The sequence below is a fragment of the Platalea leucorodia genome (genome assembly GCF_965183815.1).
Source record: "Platalea leucorodia genome assembly, chromosome: 2".
Lineage (NCBI taxonomy): Eukaryota > Metazoa > Chordata > Aves > Pelecaniformes > Threskiornithidae > Platalea > Platalea leucorodia.
The window spans coordinates 124,602,528-124,624,083 of NC_138824.1; the positions used below are offsets into that span (position 1 = coordinate 124,602,528).

Consider the following 21,556-nt stretch of genomic DNA (forward strand, 5'->3'; position numbering starts at 1 on the left):
CAGCCCGGCCCCGCGGGCCCCCGGCGCTGCGGGCGGGAGCGGTAAAGCCCCTCTCGGGGCCCGGGGCGAGGGCCGCGGGGCAGCCCGGGGAACGCGGCCCAGCGCGGAGCCCCCCGGCTGCGGGGGCGGCGCGGCCTGTGAGCACCCGCCGCAGGGCCCGGCGACGCCGAGGCAGGCGGGCCTGGACGCTTACCCAAGGCCCGGGTCCTGACTCTGACACACTGCATTCCCAAAATGTCATCAGTGAGAAGGGAGAGAAACACGAGTGTTATCACGGTTTTTAAACCTCAGCAACAGAGTTCTTCAAGGGATGACCCCCGTCACAAGCCACACGACTGTCCCGTCCCATCACACACACAGCCCCAAGCGCAAAAAAGCTGGGTAACTTAACTTCACGCCAGTAGCAATTCCTATCTGCATTTTGAAGAAGGAAGGGCCTTGCTGCCTGTACCCAGGGTACCCCAGCTGTTGGGATTTGCTGTGGCAGGGCCAAAGGGTCAAGGCCAGGCAGGAGCGGGGCCTGTGGTGGATGCAGGTGCCCTGTGTAGTTGATTGCTGCAATGTATTAGTGCTCCCAGAATAGTTTCCCATCAAATAGATTGAATTTTTGTGGTCTTCTGTGAGTTCCTCTCCTCTGAGTATAAGACATTATTTCCTGCCTCCTTCCCTCTCTGTTGAATGCACTTTTTTTTTTACCTGCTAACATTGGTATTCAAATTAATACATTTGTTAGAAATAATGGAGTTAAATTGAGCATGATTTTTGTACAGTCTTACCTTCTCTTTAGATTCCATTTCGTTATGCTTTCTGTTTTCTTTCAAGGAGTCTCATACAAATATGCATTCAAGTGGTGTCCCTTTAAAAAACAGAGCAAAATTAGCATTAATGATCACACCTGTAGGGAATAGAGGTGAGAGCGAACCAGGAGGCAGAACTGATAAAAGGCTGCTAGGAGCACTTGCCTGTCCTGGAAAGGGGGGTGTTAAGCTTCCTAGGCTAAGAGTGGAGATGAGAGGTAAAGGTGAAAATGGAGTCTCCGCAGCGTGAGCAGGGGATTACAAAAGTCTCTCTCGCCGAGATTCTGAGGTGTTTTGAACATCCCATAAGCGAGGAGCAAGCCTGGGCTGTCTGCTTTCAGTGTTGCCGTAAAATGGAGCAGTTGGCTCAGGGGCTGTGCCCACCGCTCCATTCTGTATTCATAAAAGGTCCCGGAAGCATCTTTATCCATGCTGACGGTACTGCTTCCTTCAAGGCGTACCACAAGTCTGGTAAGAGCATAGGTAGCTGTGGGTGCCAAGGGCTGTTCCTGTAACAGGCTGAAACGTGGGGACAAAGTGGGGAATTTTCTTTTTCCTGCTCTTTTTTTTTTTCCCTCTCCTCTCTCTGTATGTTGTCATGAAGCTATTCTGCTGCCCGTACTTCATTTCAAAGGGCTGTGAGGGAGTGGCAATACAGATGTACGGCCTGCTAATTTTTCTAGTAGTGCTCTAGTGAGTCATTTGGTTCTAGGGAGTAGCTGGGATGAAAGTTTGTTACCACTTAATGTTATTTGAAATCAATAGTCTGAGGCTTTATTATATGTCCTGCTCTGTTCATCTTCCAATGTATGGCTCCTTTGTTATAGTAACTCTCAGGACAGATCTACGATTGATAGTTTCCCTTTTTATGTCGCTATGCGTAGCCAGCAAGTGGCAACAAGCTTGTCTTAGACGCCGCTTGGTTGCACTGCTGCTAGGCTGACTCTTCAGGGACAAGAGCAGGTAACAAAGAATGAAGACAAAGATCCAGTGCCTTCCTTGTGGTTAGAGATCTATTAGCAAACAAAAAACGTACGCAGCTGCAGTTAGTCTGGGGCTAATGCTCACAATAAGGAGAGTCTCCTGTGTTGCTTTCCAGAAGTCCCCAAATATAGGCCTACTTTTCCCAGGTGGAACTGACCTTAGTCAGAGGGGTTTATTTCCTTATTACCAAGAATTCTTCCTGTTTCTCTCTCTTGACAGGGATTCTAAAAGCTGTTTATCAATGCCTGTGCAGTTATCTTTCTTCCCCTCCCCTCTTTGTTCTCTTTCAGATGTTGGCAGCATTCAGCAGTCAGAGGACAAGGTAAGCCTGTGTCTTCACCTTTGTTACGTGTGCAGATATAATCCTGCTGCTGTAGGCGGCCAGCTCAGGAGATGCAGATGTCTTTGGAAGCTGTCAAAGCGCTCAGATTTGCTGTGCCCTGTGAGAGTCACTCTCTCCCCTGCAATCTGGAAAATGAAACAAGATGCTAGGACTGAACTCAAGTAAGACAATGGGACTGGGAAACAATGTGCAGAGATGCTGCCTACTGTCGAATAGCCCACAGTCTTTTTGTCTTAATAACAGATAATTTAGAGGTGCCAGATAAGGCCATTTAAAAATCTTAAAACAGCTTGTTTACAGAGTATCTCAGGCTACCCGATGAGCATCTAGCTGCCTTTTAGAGGCCCTTCTCATCCCGAGAGATGTGCTCAGCCCTGAGGGGCAGCGGAGGGTGCGCGGATGGCTGGGAAGCGAGAGCTGTGAAATTCTCCGCAACGCTTTGTGCCGCACTGCTTCCTTGGTCTCTGTCTGCAGCTCTTGGAGTACTTGGGAGTGGTGATCTATGAAGCCCTGGACTGGGGAATCGACAGCCAACTGGAGCGAGAACTGAGTGATCCTTTGGAGAAAATGCTGTGCCTCATGTTGAAACTGGATGATGAGGCAATGAGACCAGCAGTCACCCTGCAGGATGTTATCAAGGTTTCCTTCTTCCCATTTAGGAAATATAGCAGCATTAGAGGAGTTGATGGAACAGTGCTGTTAACCAAGGGGCAAGACCATTTCTGGGAAAAAGCTAGGTAGCTTGTTGGAGGACAAAGAGGGAGCATGTGGCTTTCCCATCAGGGGGAAAAGGCAAAACCATCTTAGGTGCGTGCAAGTGCCTGTGGAAAAGAATTAAGAAGGAAGACAGCATGGCTTTCACACAGCTGTGTCTGCGAAGTCCTTCTGTACGTAGTCTCCAAATTCGATACCTAGAAGACTATGGATATTAGAAAAAGTCACTTGTCCATAGTATTCAGTTTCTGCAAGAGCTGGGATTTGAATGTCTCAACTCAAACAAATATTTTCCTCTCAACCATAATTTAAAGCTATGAGAAACTTCTCATCCCTCAGTCTGATCAGGGCAGGGGAAAAGAACGGGGCAAGTGACTCCACCTGCTGTGGGTTTTTTGTGCTTTGTCTGCACTGGAGGCTTCCCCTTCCAGGTACTTATTTCAAAGCACACCTTATGGAGAACGAGATCTATAAATTACACAGCTACTTACATTATTGTACATATAAGATTGGACTTCTTGCTTCTTTGTTCTGTTGTATCTGCAACAGAAAAAAAAATACAAAGGGGCTGTGAGGAAGATGTTTTTTAACCACGGATTGACAAAACTGAATCTTGCTTTATTCCATCCTACCATGTTTTTTCATTTCAAGATCTCTTCTAAATAGCTGCACTTCTTTCAGGCCTGTGAGGAGCACTTGTCCAGGCCTTCTGAGGCTATCAGCCATTACGAAATGACCTGTAGGAGTCTGTTTACTGAATATATAGAACTTCAGAAGCTTGTGACCATCATCCAGACCTCCAAAGAGGTACGTTTGGGATCACCCCTTAGCTGCTACTCCCTCTACCTTCACACACTCACCTAGTTCTAAAGTAACCTTCCCATTGCAGAAATGGAGTACCTAGCTGAACGTCTATTTTCACAATGTGAAAGGCTGCACCACATTAGTAATTTATTGTAGCTTTTCAAAGTTTGGGTGTTTGGGGCTTCTAGGCTTTTCAGATTAGTGATTTATACTGGATAGATAGGAAATCACTGAACAGTACAAGGTAATGACCGCATGTGCTTGCTTCTTAGAGGCTGAGAAAAATGGATGTGGAAGATTTGGTGGAAAAACCCCTTCAGAAGAAGGAAGAACACTGGGTAAGGGTAATTCCTTCATTATGAGGGGTTGGGGTTTTTTGTCTGCCTTGGCTCTCTGAGGCTTTCCATTGACTGTTCTATCAAAAGTAGAGTTTGAACACAAACAAAATCTCTTTGGTTGTTCAAGAGCTTAAGTAGTTAAAGACTTATCTGCAAAATAAGTTGGGGAGTGAACTTGAAGTTAAACTATTTTGTGTGTTAACCTTGTGTGGACATCTGCATTCTACACAAAGATTGTCTTTGTGGTTCAACTTAAACCACTTCTAAAAATGAAGTTGGAGGCGGTCTTTGGAGTAAGTGTCCACAAGTAGTTACTCAGGCTGTTTCTTCCTTCAAATGAGCCCCGAACTCCAGCTCTTGGCAGGAACTGACACTTGCCAAAAGCAATCTGTTCCTTTCTTGTAGCTGGACTGAAAACTCTCAGAAAACTGTTCTGTTGGTGGTAGTACTGGGGTGGACTAGTTCGCTCTTAGTATGTGGGGTCTGTGCTGGTTCAGGGCTGGAGGGGACTGAAGGCTGGTAGCTCTGTCCGTCTTTGTGGCTGTGCAGCTCAAAGAAAGGGGTGAAGGAGGGTGAGGCTGGAGATGTAGCTCCTACCTTCTGCTCACTGCCTTTCTTGTCTTTCCATTCTGTCCTTCCGTAGACCTTGGACTGTGTGTTTGGGGCAGAGAAAGCAACTTATTCTGTTCTTTTCAAGGCCCTGCACAGTCAGGGCTCAGTCAGAAACAAATAGCTCTTCTGGCTGGAGCTCTGCCCGGCATAAACAAATGCACTGTAGTCTGGAGTCTGTGGAGACAAACGGCAAGCCCCGAGAGACTTGTGGACTCGCTCCCTTTGTCTAAATAGCACTTGCTTTGAAGCGTGCTCAAACTATTCGTATGAAAATGTTTGTGAAATGTGTGTTTGGGCATATTCTCAATTTTGTGATCTATTAAAATAAACTGGCAAGCTATCTCAAACCACAAACTCATCAACTGCTATAGCTCTTTTCTGCAGGGAATACATGAATAAATACATGGGCTTTGCCGTGTGGCCTGAAGGCCAGTGTATTTGGCCTCTGCTCCTTCAGGAGACATGAATTCCAAAAGCAGGATGTCTGTTGCAAATCCTCTGCCTCTGGTTTCCAAGTCCCAAAGCACCAGTTGATTGCATTGCTCTGACAAACTCTTGAGTTTAAAATAACCAGGATGCCAGCTTCACTGGTGTCCCACAGATCAGAGCTGGTGCCTTGAGTGGTGCCAGGCAGCTAATGGTCTCTGTGGAGCACGCTTTTTCATGTTGACTGCTATGAAACAGGCCTTCTGAAACACAGACGACTGGCTGATAGCGTGCAGGGTTGTACAGTTTCAGCAGACCTTACTCGTATACGTCACAAGACAATCTTCACCTTGAAATCTAAGCAGTGAGACCTCTTAGGAGCACAGCTGTCTTACCTCTCATCTGTTGAACTGAATGCAACGGGTTTGGAGTGTTGTAGCATTTTGTGTTGTATTGCACAGGTGTGGGAAGTTTACGTGGCGTTTGACGATACATGGGATGGCCCAAGTAGAATAATTGCTGTCATCCAGTCTGCAGGGAAAGAAAAGTATGAGTGATAATGATGTCACCTACGTCTGAGAAATGTTTTGGGTGTACAAGTTGCTCGGAAATGGCTAGCTGAAGGCGATTCTTGTCCCAAAACTAATGTGGCAATATTACTGTACAGAAGTCTCTCTTCAGGTCATATCTTTCAGTCAAGTTCTGTCACCATGCGAAATACAACTCTAGAAAGTGCAAGTGACTCAGAATAAGCTATTTCAAAGGTCTCTAATACTGGTCAGTTTGCCCAGAGACTTTTGTGTGTTCTCCTACATAATAATAAATATCGCCTAGGAGATATGGCTAATATATGGTCACCCTTTGAAAGTTCTAGTTCTCTGGAGTTGAGGTATGACTGTACCAAAGCCAGGCTAAAACAATCCCACAAAAAATCTGTCTCCTTGAAGGCAGCCATCAGTCAGAGCTTGCATGAGACTCTTCTGATATTATACCAAGATATCTGAAGGGATAAGTTGAGAGAAGATGCTTCATACTGTAAGTGGAAAAGGGAGAGGAGTCTAAGTCAAACTTTGTTCTGAGGCAGTTTTCTAAAATGTTTTGCTTCCCTTTCACTGTTTATAATACAATCACTTGTTCTTACTCAATTTGCCGTTGGGATCCAGATAAGCTGTTGACTTAGCACTTCCATTACAATGTTGTCTAAACATGCTATTGAGTTGATTTTTTTTTTCCCCGTCTTTAACTTTTGTTGGGTTATACTGCATGCCTGAGCATCCTCAGATATTAATACAGGAACAGGATGAGCAGATGTCAGAGTTGTCGGCTTGTGTCTCCAGGCTGAAACTGCTAACATACGCTGCTGTGAAGGTTAAAGTGTGAGATCTCTTTCCCCTTGTCTTCCTCTTTTGTCTGTGGGCTGTTCAACCCTTAGTTTCTGAAAGTTCAGCGGATTTTAATGGTAAGATTTGGGATTGCGTTCCCAGTGTTTCCTAGGATGCAATAATATGAAAAAGCTCTGGCACCTGGAGCACTTGCAGGAAGTAGGTATTCAAGAAAATGGGTCTAGCTGCCCGGCAGCAGAAGCTGTGTTTTGCTGAAGTACGTTCATAAAGTTAATAAAATTTGGAAATGAGCCTGGCGAGCCAGCTCCCAGATGCCTCGTTGTAAATTAACTTCTGCAGTGAAGCAATTCTCTGCTCTGGTACTGTCCCCTGATCTGGAAGTGAGTTGAAGGGGGTGTTAAGGACACACCTCTGTGTTTCTGAATGACTTCAGTTGCTAAGTGTGCCCTAGTACATGGAGGGAGGGGATGGTGCTCCGTGCATTCTAGCCAGCTGTTGACTTGGCCCTCACTGGTCTCTCCAAGACATCCCTGTGGCCCAACGTCATCCGTGAACTGCAGAACGGCGTGAGGCTGCGCAAGGCCACCGAGCGACCACAGCATTGTGTGCCTCCAAAAGAATATATCCGCTCTCCCTATGAATTACTTTTGGACGATATTCAGCACAAGAGGTACACCCTTCGGAAGGTGAGTGACTGGAGGCAATGGACAACTTTGAAACCACCTGCTCTACCTCATTTCTAAGCAGTGTTGGTTGAGACCTCTTCTCCAAAAGCCTGTCTTTCTCAAAAGTACTTCCAAGTCCAGAAGTGTCTGGGTCTCCCTCTCAGCTGCAGCTCAACATTAGATCACTGTTTGTCCACCCAAGTGCATCATTTCCAGCAGCTTTTTAATCAGGGGTAGCCACACTTTCATGAAGCTGGATGGTAAACTTTTTCTCCCTCCAGGGGTCAGCCCGTCCCTTCCCTGGAGCAACCATGCTGCCTTGCACACGACAGTTTAGTGAAACAGACCCTTGCCTGCTTATGCTTTTCACCTTGGACACTTGTGTCCTCCCAGGCTCCTTGAGCTGAGCTGTGCCTGGCATCTCTTACTAGTTTCCTTGCCTTCCCAGATGTTGTGCGATGTGTGCAAGTGCAAAAGCACTTCCGAGCGAGTCCTTTGCTCAGCCCCAGGCAGAGGCCTCTAGGCAGCGTACATGAGCTACTGCAGCCGTTTAGTCAGGGTAACAAAAGCTGAGCCCCTTCCAGGGGCAGCTGCTGTGCTGACTCAAGTGGTAGGGGCTTCCAGCAATGTGGATGGTTGGTGAAGATGACCAGATGCAAAAATGTCTGGGGTGTCTTTAAAGGCTTGTGAAGCTGTTCGCTTGCTGCAGCTTGAGCTGGGAACGATGAGCAGATCTAAAACATTGGCATAAGGCTTTGTGGCATTGGCGTGCTTTGCAAACAGACGTCTTGGCAGAAGATGAGACACAACTCTACTTGTAATGAAGAGCGATATTTTAAAAAGTGAAAACTTTGCATACCACACTAGACATCAGCTTTTTTTCTCCTTGTTGGTGCTGCAAGAGTGCAGGGGGTATAAAAGTCTCAGCTAAACCATGCACCTCTGTAAAAACCCAGCTCTTGCTTGTCTTGACTGTGGCTCCAGCCTTCAGATAAGGCTAAGACATTTCTCTGGAGATGATATCTTGCTTGATATATAAATGAATAGTAGTGGAAAGGAGACAATACATCATAGCTGCTTGTGTTCCTTGCAGTGTACGATCAATGCACTGTGCAGTACAAAACTGTAACTCAAGGTGGCAGGGTGAACTGGATCTTGATTTTATTTTTTTCTTTTTTTTTTTTTGTCTTAAAACTTTTTTCTATGGTCAACGAGAAGCACAAACATGTTTGAAGAGCAGTAGTCAGAAATGCTAGAAGAAAGCATAAAGTGCTACTGCTCAGGTCTTTGAGAAGGCTCTTAAACGAGGATTTCCCCATCTGCAAAGCTATTTTAAAGCTTCTCTAGCAAACAGCGGTCTAATTTGCAAGTGAATGAAAGCACAGCTAGGGTGGGAAGCTGTAGTGTTGTTCTACCTGCACTCCCACGTGTTCTGAAGTTGTACACACAGGGAAAGTAAATGGCATAACCTCAAAGTAAGAATAAGGGAACAAGGCAGCTAAAGACATGCATGTGCAACTTGACTTTTCTGTCAGTTCTCCCCTATGCAGCGAGCACAGGGCTTGATGAGGGAGACAGCCTGCCTCACATGAATACCTGCCCTGCAATTCTGTCTTGCTATTGTTCCTAGTTTATATGGGGCTGTAAGCCAGTCCCTGGCACTCTAGCTTATGCATACAGCTGCCTGCTGCTACAGTTCTTGTTACAGCCTTGTTAACCCATTCAATTACTCTCCTCCCTGGAGCTGAGTTCTCACTGATGAATGTGATGGTGCTTGTCAGGATCACTTCCGACATGAAAATCCGAGTGCAATGTTTTCCAGTGGCTTCTCAGAGCAGTTCATGAGCTGCAGGGGCTAGAAGGCTGTATGCTTCTTGTGCAAGCCTCAAAGGGCTGTGCCGCACTTCTGATTGCCTCTAGTTTGCCACAGGCAAATCTGTCTCTACCAAAAACCCACCTAAGTAAGCCTCATCATTCTACATTTCCTAACTCAGTTTTGTTATGCCTTCCCCACCTCCCCCATTCCCAAATCCTGGCTTGAGTCGTGCACTGTGCCACTGAATGGGAGGGTGAACCAGGAGTAGAGAAAGAACTAGTGATTAAGCATTGTTTCTGCTCTTTCAGGTGATCATCGAGCAAAAACACAGGACCCCCAAAGCTGATGTAGCTGCTCCCAAGCCTCATCTAAAGCCTGTAGGTGACCTGCTGCTGCATCTAATGGTAACAAAACAAGATGATTCTGGAGCTGACAGGACAGTTTCTAGGAATATAGAGCTAATGTCTTAGATACTGGTTTGGATTTGGGAGGGGATATATCAGCCATACTTAACTTTTGGGCAGACCCTCCTGCCAAAACATGGGGTTAGGAAAATGGGAGGTGACAACTTCATAGGAGAGGGACAATCAATCTCCCTGCTTCTCCACTTCTTCTTCCATTTGGAACATCATGGTCCTGAAAGTACTCCTGGAGTTCTCGGTTTCAAATTTGAGAGTTGCTAAATTGTTCTACTCTGCATTATCTAAAGGTTCTCTCGTGTCTCTCGTGTGCAGAGCCCAGTGCCCCCTTGAGTGAGAGGCACTTGTAAAACAGTGCCATTGCTGAAGGAGTAGTTCTGTCACCACTGGTCTCCTTGCTCTATCCACTGGCTCTTTCTGGTGTTATGCTTTGCCTCCAGGTGCTGGAGAGGAAGCTGAAAGAGTGTGTGCCATGGAAGTCCAGCTGGCATGAACAGCTCATGGCAGAAATAAAACGACCACAGAAGCTTCGATCATCAGCAGCAACAAAAAATGGGAGCAGGCCCAAAGGTACCAGCTACAAAGTGACCTGTCAAGCATGCAAGTGAAGTCAGTGTTGACTAAAAACAATGGATGGCCTTTGAAATGAAAGCCTACTTATCTTTTCTGTAGTATGTATAATGCAAGGGAGGTGGGAATGCAAATTTTGTGTGATAGGGGTGGTATGGCATGAGAATAGTTCTTTCTAGAAAATCTGTTTGTGGCTTATTAAGACTCAAAAGATGCTTCAACTTACCCTTTTTTTTACATAGATGTTCAAATTTGTCTGTCTACTGAGAGAACAGGATTTTGACTATCATCTAAAACTAAAAGATTATGTAACTACCAGGGCAAAGTGTAGACAAATCTCAAATTCTGATGTGTGGATATCAAAAACCGTCATTTTGTTGTCACAGCACAATATCTTATCTTGTCTGTGTGTATGGGGTGTTTTGTTCCCCCTGTCCCCTGCAGAAATGCTCGTGACACCAAATACTGGCTTGAAATCTCCAAGTGATAGTTTCCGAACTCTCCAAGATACCAGTACCAAGTTTAAAATTGTCAATGCTACAACAGAGCAGCTGGGACCAGGAGTTCAGGTAAGGCTTTAAATTAAAGGACTCTGGAGAGGCACGAGTACTTCAGGCATTTGATCTGCACGCACATATAGCCTAGCACGTCAGGTTCAAATTGTAGTGTGGGCAATCTTGTCTCTCAAAAGTGAACGAATGTGCTACTATTAGGTTCCCTGAAGTCCTTTTCTCTACAGAAACTCATACCATTGTGGCATGACTGCAGCCTGTAGAACCAAGGTCTGCTCTGGTCTCTTAAAACTAGATCCTGCAGAAGTTTAATATGCATAGGAGTTTGGCCAGTATGGGCCAGAACTATTCCCACTCTTACCTCACAGTGAGGCATTTGATGCTAGATGTATTGATGTATTTGGATTTCACGTGGTACGTGAGCTTGTGGAAGGAAAACTTAATGATTTATTTTCAGGAAGCAACTTCACTGGTGAATTCCTGCTCTTCTGCCTGTGGAGCAATTTTGGGAGCACCATTCTTCAATAAACCACGATATATAGTCTTTGGGTTCTTTAACTGCTGGCTCGATCATGAAAAGCTTGACTGCTTGGTTCTGGGATTCAGTCTGAGCATATTCAGAAATTCTGTGGAACAGAACTTAAGCCCTAACACATCATGTCTAGCACAGATGCGCTGGCATACAAACAGGAATCTGTTTTCTGTAAACATTTCTGTCTGAAATGCAGTTGCTTAACTGAGGAAAACGGATACGAATTAATAAAAGCAGAAAACCTGAGCTATATTTGCACAAGTCTGTGCTACTTGTAGGAATGCTCAGCATTTGAGAACCCTGTGGTTGATGTATTACTGCTAAACTAGAAGGACCTTCATATGGAGGCTAATATAATCAAATTTGTTTTCTGCTTTCCTAGAGAAGCTAGAAACAATGCTGTTGAGACACAGCATTGGGTTTGAGTTGGGTTAGCGGGGCACAGTCTCTTGAACTGTTCTCCAGTGTTGCTACATGTGAGCTGGAGCCAAGAAAATGGTTCCAGTGTACTCTGAGAGTTGTATAGGGAGGATTTTGTGAAGTTGGTTCCTGAACAGATTGAACTTTGGGACTAGTATCCACATTGAACATGGGTGAGAGAGAGAACAGATGAATTTGAAATTTCACTAGCTTGGCTGGAGCTTCCTGGTAGGGAGCGGGGAGAATTAACTTAACCTCTTGGAATATAAAGTTGCTAAGTATACCACATTGATTTCTCTCCGCTCCGCTTTTGGCTGAGCCTTGAATATTTCTGGTCAGTCCTGGGTATCCTGGGTTTTGTTTAGCAGCAGCACTTCTGAGGAAGTGGGCTTGGTGTCTCTCCTATGCAGCTTAAGAACATCCTGTCCTCTGGTCTACAGGGAACCACTCCCAAGCTGCCTTCCAGGACCGGGCTTGCCTCAGCCAGGTCAGCAGTAGCATCCTGCAACAGCACAGGTCCGTCTACTTCTAGCTGCACATCTAAACCAGGTGACAAAGTACAGTCAGTGGCCTGCTGGGTTCCCACAGCCTTAGGCTGGGCTCACTGTAGACTTTCTCTTTGATCACCTGAAGACACTTTACAGGAGAAGCTCCAACACTAAGTAATGAGTCTGGGGAGGTGGCCTTAGAAAACCATTTCTCTGCAGTTGACTGAAGCTTGTGTAGCTCCTGCGGCTTCAGAACAATGATAGCATGTCCCCAAAGGCCTAGCTGGAATTCACAGTAAACGCTAAATGAGTGTTTTAAATGTTCAAGTAGCAAGTGCACCACTTGATTTTATTAAACTAAATGGTGCTAATGAAGCCTCATCACTGCCTACTGACAAGCATAATTACTGTAGCCTCTGCTTTTTGTGATCTGGTGGGGGTTGAAGGGGAGAGCCTTGCTACCTTCAGAGGGCAGTGTAGCGCTCTTGAGCGTTCAGCTTTTGGGGTGAATACTTAGAAGCTGCCAGTTGGTTTTCTGCACCCTAAAACTCTCTCTTCCTATCCAGGTCTTGCTGCAAATTGCACATATTCTCCCATGAGTGCATCCATACTAGGAGACATTCAACCTAATGGTTTCCTGAACGCTGGCCAACAGCAGCTGCCTCCTTACAGAGGAAGGTCCGGATCTTTAGAGAGGGGCCTTCAAAGCAAGGAACTTGTAAGTCCGGCATGTCAGCTAGCAAGCCTGGTCTGATACCTCTGTTAGTGACCAGAGCTTGCACCCTGATCCTTGTGCAAGCAGTAAGCCTGTTGTGTGGTTTTTATCTTAGGCCATATTGTATACTGGTCTTAAGTTGGTATATTATTCTCTCCTTGGAGACAGCTCAAGAAAAGACTGGATGCTATAGTGTCCTTGTGGAGGCTTCCCAGTTTGAATGATATGAAATAAAGTTGTTCCTCATACAAGAAGAGAAAAATACCACTGCATTACTTGAAAGTGTCCATCAGGGCTTCCTCAAGCAGACTGTAGTTGGTACTGGGACTGTCCTGCTTTCTCCATCTCCCCTCATTCTTTCTAGATTCTAATACGTTCATAAACATCCTTTATGCTACAGTAAAGGGAACAAGTGGTTGACAAAAGGTAGATAGCACAGCATCAGTGACTTTTAAATGTACGAGATACTGAAGTCATCAGGCTCTGAATGACTATTTGGGAGCAATGCTGGGTTTTGTGTGCTTCTGTGCAACCTTCTGAATCATGGCCTTGCCCTGTTCTGCCCTGACAAGGTACGCTGTGCCCTTACCTCCTTCTTTCCTTCCGCATCCCTCCCTGCCCCGCCCCGGCAAGTCTCTGACCATAACTGTGTGACCTCTTTGTTCAGCAGTGTGGTGGGGGATGCAGGGGGGTTGGGCTCCCCACCTGGGGATAAAAGCACTGTTGTCTCTCCTGGTCGACCACCAGACCATAGCTGCTGTTTGTGTGGGGCCGGTGGGTCTTGGGAAAGAGAAGATGAGTGTTGTGGTGTGGAAAGGGATCCTGTTACCTAGGAGGGACCAGGGTGCCATCTGTACCAAAGAGCAGAATTCCTCAGAGACTGGCTCTGGAGATGGTATTAACTACTTGTGGTGACTGAAGGACCTGCTTCCCTAATGAGGTGTCAGGAAGCTGCTTGAAAACTATAGCAACCACTAAACCCCCTGTAGTAGTTTCTCTGCTAGTATTGTCAAAGAGTCAACTGATACTCCCCATCGTTGGCAAAACTGCGTTTTGGCGACAAATGCTCCTGAGCCTTTTGGGATGCAGTTTGGAGGATAACCTCCCCACATATCTGCTTCCTTCAGCTTTCTCTGATGCTTAACTTCTGTCTTTCAATAGGACTGTCCCTTTCCTACCAAGTGGCCATCACCAACCATTGCTGAGCTGATTGGAACCAGATGTGCAATGATGGTGCTGGAAGGGCAAGGCTTCTTCCAAAGCGGTAGTGATGGTGTCTTTCCAAGAGCAAAGGTATGTTTCCTCTCCTCTTTGTGCTGTCCTTGCCTTTCCAAAAGCTGGCTGGCTTCATGGCCCTCAGTGCTGAACTGCTGAGGTACTCTCTCTGCCTCAACTTACCATGTTCTACAGCTGATATGAGTTCGGCCCTGGGCTGTAAAAATTGTTTAATACTTGTGCAGTGATGGCTTCTAATCAAGCTTAAGCTGTGTAAGTTGCCTAGAAAGTAAGCCCGCCGTTGCTTGATACTTGTCTGTTATTTCCACACTAGGGTAGCTGACTGCCACGATTGTTGGCCAGCTCTGAAATCACAAAGTAATTAACTGGGATTGGTACTGCTAAACAGTGAAACAAAGGCTCTTAACTCAGGCTCCCACACCTGAGTTGTGCTGACTCAAACCACCTTGCTGAGTGGACGCAAAGGCTGGGGAGGTGAGGGGGACAGGGAGTGACCTGGGGGACAGGGAGTGACCTGCAGCACAGGACTGTTGGCTGTCCATCTGCTTAACTGCTGGCTTATTCGCCGAGCCTCCTTTAGAGAGGGTGTTGCAACCAGCCCCTCTAGAGCAGATGTCATGAGTACAAGCCCTTTGCAACACAGATGTGAGGAAGTCCGTGCTACTTGGCTTAGGGGTCAGCTTCTTGCCCTCACTTATTCAGCAGTGTAGACAGAGCCAAAGGGTTCTACTAGCAGAGCTATGCTACTGCCACAATCTGTCTGATGCCCTGAGGCTGAATCCTTGTTCTCGCTTTACTTACCAACCCTGCTTTAACTTGCCTGCTCTCTGCCTATTCTAAAATGGCTCTCATACCCCCTTTGTGTTCTTGCTGCTGAAGTTTTTTTAGCTTTCTCAAGCTCTGCTTCTCAAGATAATATCACTTCTGACTGCCAGCAGTGTATGAATGTGTTCTTTTTTATAAAGTTCAAGCGACTCATCAGCTTCCTTATGACTCATTTTTTGCTTCAGGATTGGATTCAAATTTGCCCTGACTTAATCTCTTTGGGATTGCTGCAGTCTGCCTCAAAGAATGTCTCTCTTCTTCCCTCTCTCTTAACTAGCTACTGTTACACTCTTGCACAATACAGCTATTGTTTGCTCAAGAGCCTTTTTTTAAACTCCTGTTGTCTGGCAGCTGCCCCAAACCTCTGCATCATAAAAAACACTGGCCTACAAGTAAGACTTTTTTTTTTTTTTGCCTTTTTAGCTTTTAATTCCTGTGTCTTTGCTATCCTTTATTGGACCTCTGTTATTGTGTGTGGATCTAAAGCCTTTAGAAGGTTGGTTTATGTGCCTGCTCTTTGGCAGGCAGTGGATACTGGTGGTACAAAGATATTTCCCATTTGCATTCACAAGTAACTTTCCTTTCCACAGATCTGTTTCAGCTGCCATAAGCAGATGTTTCTGAAGTGGCCTTACAGCTGTTACCTCTGTAGCAGGTGAGCTGGTACAAAAGGAGTGAATGAGGAGGGAGAAGAGAGTGAAAGAACAGTGCTGAGAACACTCAGTATTCAAACAGTTGTAGTACTGGATAGGAACAGGTTGCTGAGCCCTTCAGTTTTGCCTTACTGCACAAGCCAGGATGAAGTGTCTACAGCTGCAGAGGATGTGGAAAAACTTGCCTCTAAAGTGGTATCTCAATTTTAAGTCTTAGGATTAAGCTAGTAATAACCAAATTTACTGTGCAAGTATTAGATTCAATTTCTCTCAGAGATCACTCTCTGCATTTTTCTCTAAGGGTTGAATTTAACTTCAGTCAAGGGCTGGAGCTGGTTCTGGGAGAGGCTCTTCACCAGAATCTTCTGTTGAGGACTGAAAAAGTGAACTCCAGACCCTGTGACTGGGAAAGGAGTTGGACCTACTTGTATCCACTTATTTGTCAGAGATTTTCTGTTCATGGGAGAGGAAAAAGAGGAACTTCAGGCTCATTAAGGCTCACTTAAATCTATTTGAAGCAGTGGTGAAGCACTGAATTGATTACAAGCAACAAGTAAACAACCACTGGGAAGTGAGTAACTGGCTGGTGGTAGTTCTGGGTGAAAAGTAATGGGCATTTGCAGATCAAGCCTTCAAGCTATGCTGACACATTTCAGATGATTTAAACTAGGATAAATATACGAGGGCTGGCAAACTGAATAGGGGAGTTCAAAGCTTGCTCACTTTGCCATCAAGTGATTGTGCCACAATCGCAAATTAAGACTTACTTGGGAAAGTCACCCTTAGCTGCAATATTGGTATCTGCTGCGCTTTACTCAAAGGATAATGCTGGGAACTTTTTTCTCTTAGTGTTGTCTGCTGTGACTGCTGCGTCAAGGCAAGTCTGGTCTTTACAACAGCATACGGGTTTTTTACATTTTCTGTTTTCCCTGCACCTCACCTCATCATAGGAAGCTTTCCTTCATCCCACTGATACCTCAAATCTACCCTCTAGCTTGTTTCGAAGAAAATAGAAGAGGGAATATTACCAGGTGCAAAAGCAGCCAGGGTGCCACAGACATCTTTTGTCATACTTGGCTAAAACAACTCTGGTTCCTCTCTTTCATTCTGTGTAAAGTGGTTGGGATTACTCTGCGCTCTATTTATACAAGGGTCAGAAAGTTCACTGCATTAATGTCTATCTTCTAAGTGCACCAATAAATCAATTGCATGCCATGCAGATTTTCCTGCTAAGAAGGAGGATGTGTTTCCCCAGGAACTCAGGTGACTTGTGTTGTGATTCTAGATGTCCATGCCCTTCAGAACGTGTGTACATCTTCCGCTTCACTTCCTAAAACTTTTGAGACTCTCCAGAGAGGAGGACCCAGCTACTCAAGAGCAGAAGAGCTCAGAGTTGCTGCATGAAATAGAGCACTGGGAGTGTTTTGGGTAAGCTGGGACAGGGATGTTCTGTTTTTACCTTGAAAGATGTTACCCGTTACTTGTATACGCTAAGTCTACAAATGTGCAGACAGCAGTATGTTGTATTATGTTGGTCAGCTGAACGTTATGCTGAATGACTGGTTCAGCCACTGGTCTAACTAGTCTACAGTTCTCTGGAAGTATCGTGGATTTTAGATGACCAAAAGGGAGGACATGTAGGTGCTCTGAAATCCATGTTGCTTTTTAGCTATTGGGTTTCCGACCTGGATTCAGAAGTGTCCGTATTGGCCCAGACATAGAAGGTTCCTTGCAACAGCTTCATTTGTGTGAGAATTTCCAGACCCCGTTACATTCTGTCCCCCACAGCTGGGGGTCTGTCACTACAACCCAGGAGTAGCCTCTTTATACCGAGAAATAAAATCTGCTAATGGTCTCAGGTCTAACTGACTGAAGAGTAATGCCACAAATGGTTTCTCAGTCCCTCCACGCACATACAGACCCCTTTCCTTTTTGTGCCCAGAAAGGGAACTATTTCAGAAAGAGCTTTTGACAGTGCTGGGTAGAAAAGACAGACCTCGTGGGTATAAGTGCAATATCTAGGACTGGAAACATACATTATCTGTTCTCTTCTTTCCAAATAAGTTATATATTCTACGGGGGGAACAGGTATCTTTTCTCTCTGAAACCATTCTTTAATGTAGCCAAAATAAAGTCACAGCAGTTTTTGGTTCAAAGGCTTCTACTTCAGTTGCCAAAAATCAGGGGTAGTATTCACTGCTGAAGTTAACTCTGTGGGGCAGTGGCTTGGTCTGTCTTGTAACGCAGGTGCTGCAGAAGAGGTCTGAGTATTACTGCCATACTTCCAGATGGCAAAAAAAAAAAAATATCCTACAGCATAAGGACGCAGCCATAACCTTGAATCAGCCACAGATCCCCATTAGCCCTTTGGCTGACATACCGTCAGTAGAGAGAAGGTGTCGGTAAATGAAGCTGTTCTGGCACTTGGTAGCCTTCCCAAGTGGAGCTGACTGCTCTGTTGGGCTCATGCATTTAGCTAAATCGCTTAGTGGTGTTGGATCATGTGTGTGGGAAGGGTGGAAGAGCACCATGCCCTCTAACAGAAGCCTGGGTCAACTTTCCTGCTTTTCTTTTTCCCTCTCCCGCTCCAGTGTACCCATTATTTTGGAACCCCATTGCCTAGCACAGCCTCTGTGCTGTTACACAGGGACCATGGCAGACTGGCTGACCGCAGACATCTGCACGCGATGTGAGCAGTATCTGTTGAACACGGCTTCCAGTCAACAGCAGAGCATCCCTCTCAGGAGAATTTCCTGGCCTTGAACCAAACTGGAATGACTCTACCATACATTTCTCCTGTCACTTGTTCTGTACCTGAAGTAAACGAAACAGCTTTATGCACCTACTGACATAAAGGCCTGAATAAAAGACCTCCCTGCTGGTTAGTCTAAGCAGGAAGCACAGTTAGTATTTATGTATTGTGAAGTATTACAAAGCTTTGTGGCTTTTAGAATTGTTTTAATTCTTTTTATGTGTCTTTGGGGAAAATAAATGTTGAAGCACTATCACGCCTCTAGCATTTCCTCCTTTGCACCTGCAGTTGTCATCGTTCTGTGGCACTGTCTGCATTCATAGCTGAGCAGACTTTGCCCTATGTAATGAGTACAGGGAAACTTTTAACCTAAAACCTCTGTTCCCGAGAGGCTTGGGAAGTGGAGCTCTGTTATGTGGTCACATCACCACACCTTTTGCAAACATTTCTTCCTGATAACTCACTAAAAAGCACTTAAAACTCACTGCTCTGATGTATGTAACACTGTAGCGATGGCGGTCAGGCAGCCTGCTCGTCTGCTTGCTTAGGAAGCTAGCTCTTGATTTGGTTTCTGTCTGCGCGCTATCCATGCTTTGCCCCCGGAGCTCTCTGGTGCATGTCGCATAGTACATGTCGGTGCCATCATCACCTGAGGGGCAGATGGTTGTTCTCAAGAGATTCTTGCTCTTTGTATTGGCCTTAAGCTATGCCCTAAGCTAAACTGGACTATGACAACGTATGATATTCTAGAAAAATAAAGAATGTTTTGGTAAATTCTTTGTGTGGTTAAAACCAAAAATGGGATATTTGATAGCATGTCTGTTTCTCCCCAGGAATTGCCTGTATGGAAGGGGTGTAGGTGCTCTGATGGAGTTCTTCCCTGGTGTGTTTTGCAGGGCCTGGACAGACAGTGTTGAAGGGTACAATGGACTTGTAGCTGGGATGAGTCATGCTGAAGAAAATAATGGCTGGGAAGGGCCAGTTCTTCTAGACAGGGGAGAAGGGAAGACAGACATGTTTAAGCTGAGCCCAAGGTCTGCATCCAAACTGCCAGAAGGGTCAATACCTCCAGCTGACTTGCGCTGGCCTAACTCTGCTTCCTCTAAACTGCCTGTCTGCAAGCTGACGCCTACTTGCAGGTTTGGGCAAGCTCTGCAAGTTAAATGAATGTGGGGAAGCTGGAGCTTGTGCTTCCTTTTGGAGCAAGTTCAAGTGTTCCTCTTCCTTCAGTCAATTAGGAGGGGTGCAGCCTGCCTGCCCAGGTCCTCTCCTGCATGTGCTAATCGCTGGTGCTGCTGGGAGGCACATCCACATCGGGCAGGTGGGCTCCTTGCAGGCTGCAGGGAATGGCAGCCGCGCCACAGCTGCGCTAGCTGGCAAGATGGGCGCAGCGTGGGGCCGGGGGCATGAGGTGCTCCTGGCTGCTTGCTGAGTGAGGTAGTTTAGATAGAGCTAGAAATGAGCTGAGATCAGCCTGTTTTGATTCACGTGCAAGCCCAAAATGCTTCTCAGAGCCTGGGTGCAGCAATATGGAGAGAAGGTATCTGTATGACACTGAGGTAGACTTCAGTTTACCTGGAGCGCAAAGGTGGTCCTAGGTTCCGTCTCTTGCACATCTGCTGTGGTGCTGCATGGGCTTTTTTACCAGCTTCCCCTTTTCCTGCCTTGTGACTACGAGGAAATGCCCTCGCTGCAGAACAAACAGGCAAAGGGGATGCTAAGGGACAGCCTGACCTTCCCTGCCTATCCCTGATCTAGCGAGCTGTCAGGAAGACCCATGTTCCCATCGCTCCTCTCTCCTATGCTGGTTGCATTGGCCCCTGAGTGGGTTCGTAAAACGTCTGTCCCCTCTACAGGAGTGACACCTAGTCCGTCTTCAACTCTGGCGTGCAGCCATTGCTCCTGACCATGGCAAGTCATGACAGCTTGTGTGGGGGCAGGCTTACTAGAAACGTACATCTGGTTAAACACAGCCGAAAGAGCCTGGTCTTCTCCTTTCCCTGGCCAAGGAGAGCCCTTCGGAGGGAGCGGAGACTAGGCCTTACCTGGCAGCCCCAGAGTGCAGGGGGGAGCAGGTACGGGCAGCCTGAAGCCAGGGTGCAGAGTGGGAGGCTCCCGTGTGGAACAGACCTGGGACCAAGCCTTAAAGGCACCAGGAGCAGCGCTTTCCAGGCACGCGGAGGTGACCGTGCAGAAACCCGTTCTGTTCGGAGCCCCTGAAAGGTGATGGTTTGGAGGAAAGCCTTCCCTCTGCAAGCGCACGGCAGGATTTGATCTGTTTTCTAGTCTTTTGCTGGTTCTTCTCATCCTATGGACCAGAGCCGTCCCTGCTCAGAGTCAGCTAATTCTAGTTATTGGCGTTGTGTTCGGGTGAAACTTGCCTTTGGACATGGGGACCTTTTGGCGTTCTCCCGCCACTGCAGAAAGCGGTCGGTCTCCAGGCTCGGGCGCTGGGTCACACAGCCCCTAGTACCTCAAAGCACCGCTGCGGTCTTTGCTCCTCTCAGCAGTGAATCGTGACTGAAAAACAGGAAAAGAAGTCTTGATTATTAGCGCTGGTAATGGCAGGAGCCTGGACTGGGGCACTGGGAGCAGAGGAGGGAGGTCTCCTCCTCAGGTCGGCTCTGTGCCCGCTGATCTCTGCAGCCAGCGAGGGGCAGGCGGGACTGAGCTGGGGACACCTTTTAGGTCGGCGTGGGGCCTCTGAGGAGTGAGTGCATGGTGGCTCTGCCCGGGTATGGAGGCGACGAAGCTCCGCGCCTGCCCTGTGGGCAGCACCCGCAGGCAGGGCCCGGCTGCCCCGGGGAGGCGGCCTGAGGTGGGAGCCTCGCCCGCCCGCCCGCCCGGGCTACCGGCTCCCGCGGGCTCTGGGCCCGCCACCCCCGCCGCTCCGGCAGGGGGCAGCCACGGGCCGCGCTGCCCGCCGGGGCCGGGGCCGGGGGCCGGGAGCCGGGAGCCGGGAGCCGGGGCCGGGGGCCGGGGCCGGGGGCCGGGGGCCGGGGTGGCCCCGCAGGCCGGCGGGCCCCGGGGAGGCGGCGGGACGGTTGCCGGGCGGGAGCAGGTGTAGGTGCGCGGTAACCCCCGGCCTGCCTGGCGGTGCCGAGTTACGGGCTTCGTTATTGCCCAGGCCCCGTTCTTACCCACTTCTAGGCAATAAAAGGTGTTTTTACCATCCTCATTTATTTTTATTTTTATCTTTTTGCCTGTCCCGCAGCGCTCCCCCGAGCCCCGGTCCCGTGAGGGTCCCATTGGGCAGAGCGGGCCTGGGCGATCACGGCGGGGAGGCAAGGGGCGAGGGGGAAAGCGAGGGCGCGTGGGCCACAGGCAGCGGGGACACAGCAAAATAAAAAGGTTTTTAGGTGGAGGTGAGAAGCAGGAGAGGCCTGAGTGCAGTCCGGCTGTGCGGCCGTCAGAGTTGTTTGGCGTTCAATGCCTGAAGCCAAACCTGGAGAAAGCAGGTACAAACCTACTGGAGTAGCCTCACCCAGGGCACCCCTGCCAGCAGCTGCTTGTTCAAGTGAAAGGTGGTTTTGAGTGGGGTTTCACCCTACATCCAACTCGGTCCGGCTTATTTTATTTCTTCTTTTGTTAT

General features: G+C 47.3%; 1 protein-coding gene across 5 annotated transcripts; it reads left to right on the forward strand.

Moving 5' to 3' along the window:
• Positions 1–1,021: 1,021 nt before the first annotated feature.
• LOC309600020 (protein spire homolog 1-like) lies at positions 1,022–18,372 on the forward strand. 5 transcript variants are annotated; one of them, XM_082332035.1, is made up of 16 exons: positions 1,022–1,268; positions 2,072–2,103; positions 2,599–2,763; positions 3,520–3,645; positions 3,915–3,980; positions 6,886–7,047; positions 9,151–9,219; positions 9,702–9,831; positions 10,276–10,400; positions 11,736–11,811; positions 12,350–12,501; positions 13,660–13,791; positions 15,150–15,214; positions 16,062–16,089; positions 16,498–16,640; positions 17,804–18,372. In XM_082332035.1, exons 1-16 carry the CDS (start codon positions 1,028–1,030, stop codon positions 17,973–17,975), a joined length of 1,884 nt encoding a protein of 627 aa, XP_082188161.1. In that variant the 5' UTR covers positions 1,022–1,027; the 3' UTR covers positions 17,976–18,372. The 5 variants fall into 5 exon arrangements, 1 of the variants encoding a protein (XP_082188161.1); XR_014230400.1 differs by lacking the exon at positions 16,062–16,089 and having other exon boundaries at positions 9,151–9,246; positions 17,804–17,888; XR_014230401.1 differs by lacking the exons at positions 16,062–16,089; positions 17,804–18,372 and adding an exon at positions 15,514–15,783 and having other exon boundaries at positions 9,151–9,246; positions 16,498–16,556.
• The last annotated feature ends 3,184 nt before the right edge of the window (positions 18,373–21,556 follow it).